This window comes from Colobus angolensis, unplaced genomic scaffold (genome assembly GCF_000951035.1).
Source record: "Colobus angolensis palliatus isolate OR3802 unplaced genomic scaffold, Cang.pa_1.0 Scaffold92, whole genome shotgun sequence".
Taxonomy (NCBI): Eukaryota; Metazoa; Chordata; class Mammalia; order Primates; family Cercopithecidae; genus Colobus; species Colobus angolensis.
This window is the reverse complement of record NW_012123154.1, coordinates 320,683-328,182: the sequence shown is the minus strand read 5'-3', so window position 1 is coordinate 328,182 and position 7,500 is coordinate 320,683. Positions and strand designations below refer to the sequence as shown.

Genomic DNA, 7,500 nt, shown 5'->3' with positions numbered 1-7,500 from the left:
AACTGGTGAGGAAGAGAGAGAAGAGAGTGGATACGCCAAGAGGAGCAACGACATTGTGGAGCAAGGAACTGAGGGCCCCAGTTTCATGGGTGTCCTAAAAATCATCTCCCTTGTTCATCAACCATGGTTTATTCTGTTAAGCACTGTTCTAGTCAGGCTCTGGGGACTTCACATTAAGCAAGTTCCTGCCCTATTGGGCTTATGTTCTGGTGGGAAAAATGGACAATCGTTGAGTAACAATTAAACAAAGACTCACACAGAGGCATTCCTGATGATGCATGATGGAATGAAGGAAAGAAACTCAGGCCTGAGAGGGAGAAGCAGTGGGGAACTGAGAGCAGACAAGGAGGGCTGTGAAGGTCAGATCTTGGAGAGGACCTTGGAGCTGAGAATCAGAGGGTGGAGAGGAGGCAGCCAAGCAAAGGGAGTGGGGAGAGGACTTCACTCAGAGGACTCTGCCCATGTTGGGAGGGGCTTGCTGGCTTCCAGGAATGGGGTGAGGGCGGTGGGGTAGTGTACAGTGGAGCCAAAGGGAGGTGGGGTTGTAGAGGTGGGAGGAGCCGGATCAGTCCTGCCTGTTAATTTAGATGAAGTTCTGTTCCGGATGTGGAGGAACAGGGTGCAGGGGCATCTCCCCATTCTGGGAAGCTTCAGTTCTTGGCAGAAGTGAGAAAGCTACTCCTGACTGTGGCTGTCAGATGGGTGGTGATCAAACGAGGATGTATTCCCTCCCTGGCTTTTAGTGTCTGTTGGTTAGCCAGGGAACTTAGGTTAGACACTGTATTAAGCATGTCTTTTTGTTCTGATGTTTTGACATCTGGGGTCTTACTGATTCCAGCTCCCTGGGCTAGCTGCCCTTCCTTGGGCTAGCTTACAAAGCCCAACTTTCAAATGCAAACCAACCGATCCAGATCCCACACCCTAAACCGCCCCCTTTATCAGGCTCTCACATCTGGGCCACCACTCCGCTGCCCTAATCACCCCAGGGCCAGGTGCCAGACAACTCAGGGCAGATCCACATCCCACAGCCTACTGACAAACCAGCCAACCCTAAACCTGCTTCCCCTACCTTGCCCATTCCTTACCATAGAAAACCACAAGAAAGGCTCTAGCCCACATTACCCCTCACTCCCTCTGCCTCCTGACCTACCCCGATGCTTCCCTGTGTGGTCCTTTGTGGCACAGAGTGCCTCCCCTTCTCAGGAACTGAGAGTAATAAACTATCTTTCCAGTGGTGGTCATTCCTGACCTGTTGGGCTTCACCACACCTAGATTATTTATTTATTTATTTATTTATCTATCTATCTATTTATTTATTTATTTATTTATGTATTGAGACAGAGTCTCACTCTGTCGCCCAGGCTAGAGCACAATGGTGCAATCTGGGCTCACTGCAACCTCCACCTCCGGGGTTCAAACGATTCTCCTGCCTCAGCTTCCCTTGCAGCTGGGATCACAGGCATGCACCACCACGCCTGGCTAATTTTTGTGTTTTTAGTAGAGACGAGTTCACCATGTTGGCCAGGCTCATCTTGAACTCCTGGCCTCAAGTGATCCACCCGCTTCGGCCTCCCATAGTGCTGGGATTATAGGCGTGAGCCACTGCGCCTGGCCTCACCACAACTGAATTATAATAAAACCTACATTTTAAAACACATACCCATCCACCCTGTCTCTAAAACCTCCCCCAAGGCCACCTTCTCCTACCTCCAGATGGTGATGGCCAGCGTGCACAAGACCCCGGTGAAGGATGGGAAAAAGAGCAAGAGGATGAAGAAAGTCATCATCTGTGAGGCCCGCCACGCTTTGCTTGGAGGCTGGAAATTCATCATCAGGCTGATCTGAAGAGAGAGAGGCAGCCACCTCCCATCTGCAGCCAGAGCAGCAGCAGAAGGACCCCAGCCAGGCCCAGCTTCCTGAGACCTTTGCAGAGCCCCCTTCCCCAGCTTTAAGCGCCACCAGGTCACAGGCGACTGAGCAAAGCTGACTGATGGCAACGTCGGACTGACTCACGTTTTTGGCGTAGAACATGATGAAAAGCATAATCATTTGGATAAGGGGCAGCAGGGGGCAGAAGAAGATTCCAATCCTGCAAGGGAGAGAGGGTGAGTGTCAGAGGCCGGGGGAGACAAAAGGAGTCGGGGTGAATCTGGGATGCTTGGAAGGAAAAGAAAGAGGATGTTGTGGCCTGGATTGTGTGTCCCCAAAATCCATATATTGAGGCCTTAACCCCCAATATCTCAGAATGTGACTGTATTTGGAGACAGGGCCTTGGAGAGGTGCTTAAGGTAGAACGAGATCACAGTAGGAGGCCCTAATTCAGTATAACTGGTGTCCCTAAAAGAAGAAATTAGGAGGCCAGGAATGGTGGCTCACGCCTGTAATCCCAGAACTTTCGGAGGCCAAGGCGGGTGAATCACCTGAGGTCAGGAGTTCGAGACCAGCCTGGCCAACATGGTGAAACCCCATCTCTACTAAAAATACAAAAATTAGCCAGGCATGATGGGGCATGCTTGTAATCTCAGCTACTTGAGAAGCTGAGGCAGGAGAATCGCTTGAACCTGGGAGGCGGAGGTTGCAGTGAGCCAAGATTGTGCCATTGCACTCCAGCCTGGGCAACAGAGCAAGACTCCATCTCAACAACAAAAAAAGAAGAGATTAGGACATAGACACACAGAGAAACGAAGACCACGTAAAGACATGGGGAGAAGATGGCCGTCTATAAGCCAAGGAGAGAGGCTTGAGACAGATTCCTCCCTTATGACCCTCAGAAGAAACCAACCCCACCCGCATCTTGATCTTGGCCTTCTGGCCTCCAGAACTGTGAGATATGAAATTGCTGTTGTTTAAGCCACTCAGTGTGTGGGACTTTGTTATGGCAGCGCCAGCCAACTAACACAGAGGGGGCCTGCTTCCATCCCAGCAAATTAGGCAGATTCCCACCATACCCAGTATCCTCAGCTGCCTTCTTCCCAGCTCTGAAAAGGAGATTTTATAGAGAAATCACCCATCCACCTACTAAACCAACAGATGGTATTCAGCATGCCCTAAGCTAGCGTGTCCCAAATTTAGGGCATACCCTGTGCTTTCCCCTGCTTTTGCTTCCTTCCCCATGGTATTCAAGGTCCGAGGTTCTGTAGGGACAAGGCATTGAACAGCACTGAGTTCCAAATGAGAAAGGCATTCCCTTTCCAACTCTCCTGCAGTGCTCGTGAGCAACAAAAGGAGAAAATCTCAGTGTGGTTCTAGAATAACGTAACTCCTAACACATGCCAATCTCCCATTTGTTAACAAAAAAGGAGTAGGCTTTGGGCTGAGAGCCTTGGCAAACAGTAACATCTCGCTAGAATTTAGTGACATTTTGGAATGGGATTGCTTTTATTTTTCCAGTTATTTGTGATTTCTATCAAATGGCACTGGTTTTCCATTTATGATTGTAAATAAAGACTCTCTTAAAAATGTATGTGAGAGGCCAGGCGCAGTGACTCACGCCTGTAATGCCATCACTTTTGGAGACTGAAGTGGGCAGATCATCTGAGGTCAGGAGTTCGAAACCAGCCTGGCCAACATGGCAAAACCCCCGTCTCTACTAAAAATACAAAAATTAGCTGAGCGTCGTGCCAGGCGCCTGATGTTTTGACATCTAGAGTCTTACTGACCCCAGGAAGACTGCCGATGTTGGGGAAAGCAGTCTGGCCATTTACAAAGGCCTTTCTTCCACATCATTTCAACTAGGATGCCGTTGGGCAAGTTACTTAAACTCTCTCTAAACCTTAGTTTTCTAATCTTTAAATGGTGGACATACTAGTACCTACTCACAGGGTTTTTTGAGAGGAATAAATGGGCATGGTGGCTCACTCCTGTTATCCCAGCACTTTGGGAGGCTGATGAAAAGCAGTTATCATCTACCATGACATTAAAAAAAATGTATTTGAGTTAAAAAAAAAAGGCAAATAATAAAAAAAATTAAGTAGATAATAGCACAGGTGAAATATCACTATACCAAAAAATAGGCAGGCTGGTGTACAATAGACTAAAACTTGGAAAACATGTTCCTCACTTCATCTCTATCACTGTCCCTAACATATATCCTTTTCTGTCATTATATTATCTTCTTGTAAAACTCATCATCAAAGGCAATATTCTCCTAAAATCCACAAAGGTTAGAACTGTAATAACCATGGAAAAAAGAAAAGATATGTGTTTTCGATTGTGCTTATTCATGATTTAGCAACAAAAATCTCAAAGGCCCAGAAGTCATAATGGTAATTTCTTTTTTTTTCTTTTTGAGACGGAGTGTCGCTCTATCTCCCAGGCTGGAGTGCAGTGGCATGATCTCAGCTGACTACAACCTCTGCCTCCCTGGTTCAAGTGATTCTCCTGCCTCAGCTTCTCTAGTAGCTGAGATTACAGGCATCTGCTACCACAGCTGGCTAATTTGTATTTTTTAGTAGAGTCAGGGTTTCACCATGTTGGCCAGGCTGGTCTTGAACTCCTGACCTCAAGTGATCTGCCCAACTCGGCCTCCCAAAGTTCTGGGGTTACAGGTGTGAGCCACCACGCCTATTTAATCACCTCGAAAACACTGTGAGTAGGTATCTCTACCATTTAAAGATTAGAAAACTAAGGTTTAGAGAGAGTTTTAGTAACTTGTCCAATAGCGTCCTAGTTGAAATAATGTGGAAGAAAGGATTTTGTAAACTGCCAAATTGCCAGCAGGTGATTCAGCAGCATGCAAACACATTACCTAAACTACCAAAGAAAGGTCCTCACTGTCTCTAAAAAATAAACTCATTAACTTTGAGTTATTTGCAGACAGTCAGATCACCCAGGGCAACTTTAAAGAGTCAGAAAATAAAACACTCTCCCGTTGTATGACATATTGGTGTTTACAAAGCAATTTTCATCTACCATGGCATTTAATCCTCAACATGATTCAAAGGCAGCTATTCTTTTTTTTTTTTTTTTTTTTTAATGAGACAAAGTTTCATTCTTGTCGCCCAGGCTGGAGTACAATGGCACGATCTCTGTTTACCGCAGCCTCCACCTCCCAGGTTCAAGTGATTCTCCCGCCTCAGCCTCCCGAGTAACTGGGATTACAGGCACTCGCAACCACGCCCAGCTAATTTTTTGTGTGTATTTTAGTAGAGACGGGGTTTTGCCATGTTGGCCAGGTTGGCCTCGAACTCCTGGCCTCAGGTGATCTGGCCTCCCAAAGTGCTGGGATTACAGGCATGAGCCACCGCTCCTGGCCTTTTTTTTTTCACTCTTGTTGCCCAGGCTGGAGTACCATGGCGCGATCTTGGCTGACTGCAACCTCCGCCTCCCGGGTTCAAGCAATTCTCGTGTCTCAGTCTCCCGAGTAGCTGGGATTACAGGCATGTGCCACCATGCCCAGCTAATTTTGTATTTTTAGTAGAGATGGGGTTTCACCATGTTGGTCAGGCTGGTCTTGAACTCCTGACCTCAGGTGATCCGCCCGCCTCAGCCTCCCAAAGTGCTGGTATTACAGGCTTGAGCCACCACACCTGGCCTTAAAGGCAGCTATTCTTATATGCATTTATAGATGAGTCTGAGGCTCACACAAGCACAGTGATCTCCATGAGTGGCAGAGCCAGTCTCAGAATTCAGTTTATCCTGTTCCAAATCCAATACTTTCAAGTCAGTAACACCCCATCAGATGGAACCTGGGAATGTGATTCACCATACCGAATTCCGGCATTAACTGCATCATGTTAAAATAAATATGCAAAAGTAACGCAGGAAGATTGCTTGAGCTCAGCAGGATGAGGCTGTAGTGAGCCATCATCATGCCACTGCACTCCAGCCTGAGCAACAGAGTGAGACCCTGTCTCAAAAATAAATAAATAGGCTGAGCATGGTGACTCACACCTATAGGTGGCCTCCAGGTTGGGATCCCTGCTCTATGCTGATTCTTGTCTGAAGTCCTTAAGCTCTCATAAAGGAAAATGGTAGTCTAAATGCTAAATTCATGGTACTCTGACTGGCTGGATGGCGTATCACCCATGCAGCTTTAAAAACAACAGATTCTGGAACTTTGCCACCAAAACACCAACTCCACAGTCATGTGGGAACCACTGGGCATTTTGCTGAGTCAAAAAACTTACCACACCAGAGTTTGTGCATAGATCAGTTCTAGAACGTTCCTGGCAATGTCAAACTCCGGAAGGCCAAGACTTGTGATCAGCTGCATCCCAATGATCCTGTGAAAATATACTGAGTTTAGTACCCAAACCATAACTCCCACTTTCAGAAGATCCCCCACAGACTAGGACAATCAAAAGAGACCCTCACCAGCTTGAAATAAAGTCAGAAGTTCCCTTGAAAATGTTTCAACAGTTGTAAATCTATAAGCATGTTTTTGAAGAAGTAATTGAAGGGATTGAGGGAAAACTAATTTAACACAATGCAGTCAAGCGGGGGTACTACTAAAGTAGTTTAAAAAGTTCTAGAGAACATTTGTTACCCTGAACATTTAAATTATCCCACTATTATCTTACACCCCTCTTTGCTAATTAAAGCTTCTTTTTTCATGAACCGGATGAACTCAGCACCTCTCAACTCCAATAAATATTTAAAACTTTTTGGTTGCTGCTATCAAATTAATTATGTTTCCCTGTGTTCTAAATCCACAAGAAGGAAACCAAGTTTCCATTTACTCTGGGGAAACTTGATTCCATATTAATTTATTCATAAAGAGGAGTTGCCAATTAAAAAAAGTTCTGTCAAAAAAAAACCTCTTCACCTTTTTTTTTTTTTTTGAGATGGAGTCTTGCTGTGACACCCAGGGTGGAGTGTAGTGATGCAATCTCAGCTCACTGCAACCTCCACCTCCCGGGTTCAAGTGATTCTCCTGCCTCAGCCTCCCAAGTAGTTGGGATTACAGGCACACACCACCACACTCGGCTAATTTTTGTATTTTTAGTAGAGATGGAGTTTCACCACATTGGCCAGGCTTCTCTTGAACTCCTGACCTCAGATGATTCACCCGCCTTGGCCTCCCAAAGTGTCGGCATTACAGGCATGAGTCACTGCACCCGGCCAAACCTTTTCACCTTTATGTCCAGGCCCTCAACAGAGGCTAGAATAAAAGCACATTTTGGTAAAAATGAATGAGGAAATTTGGCATTGAATCTACCCACTGATAAAATAATCAACATCAGACCATCTCATCTGATGGTCAGACCATCTTATTACTAGAACAGCTTGCGGAAATATATAAATGTCTGTGAGGAATGAGAAGCTCACATATTATTAAAAAAAAGAATTACTAAATTTAAAAAACCAGACATGGGACAATGACAGTGCCTCAATTCTGTATATATTATATCTAATATAAAATTAATACATCAATTCAATTAAAACAATGAGATAAATCTACATGTGCTGACATGGAAAGATGTCAAGGCATAGTGACAGATCAATAAAAGCAAATTCTACAATATGTTGCAGTGTGACTCCATTTTTGCTTTTGAAAAT

The 7,500-nt window shown here is 45.4% G+C and overlaps 1 protein-coding gene across 3 annotated transcripts in view; it reads right to left on the bottom strand.

The window, feature by feature from the left end:
• TMC5 (transmembrane channel-like 5) overlaps positions 1-7,500 on the bottom strand; it is a 98,818-nt gene that overhangs the window by 8,929 nt on the left and 82,389 nt on the right. For all 3 annotated transcript variants that reach the window (XM_011931857.1, XM_011931856.1, XM_011931858.1), the window contains 3 exons: positions 6,129-6,224; positions 2,014-2,089; positions 1,708-1,841 (listed from right to left, as the gene is read on the bottom strand). In XM_011931857.1, the coding sequence (XP_011787247.1) occupies positions 1,708-1,841; positions 2,014-2,089; positions 6,129-6,224 (306 nt within the window). The remainder of the gene's footprint in view (positions 1-1,707; positions 1,842-2,013; positions 2,090-6,128; positions 6,225-7,500) is intronic.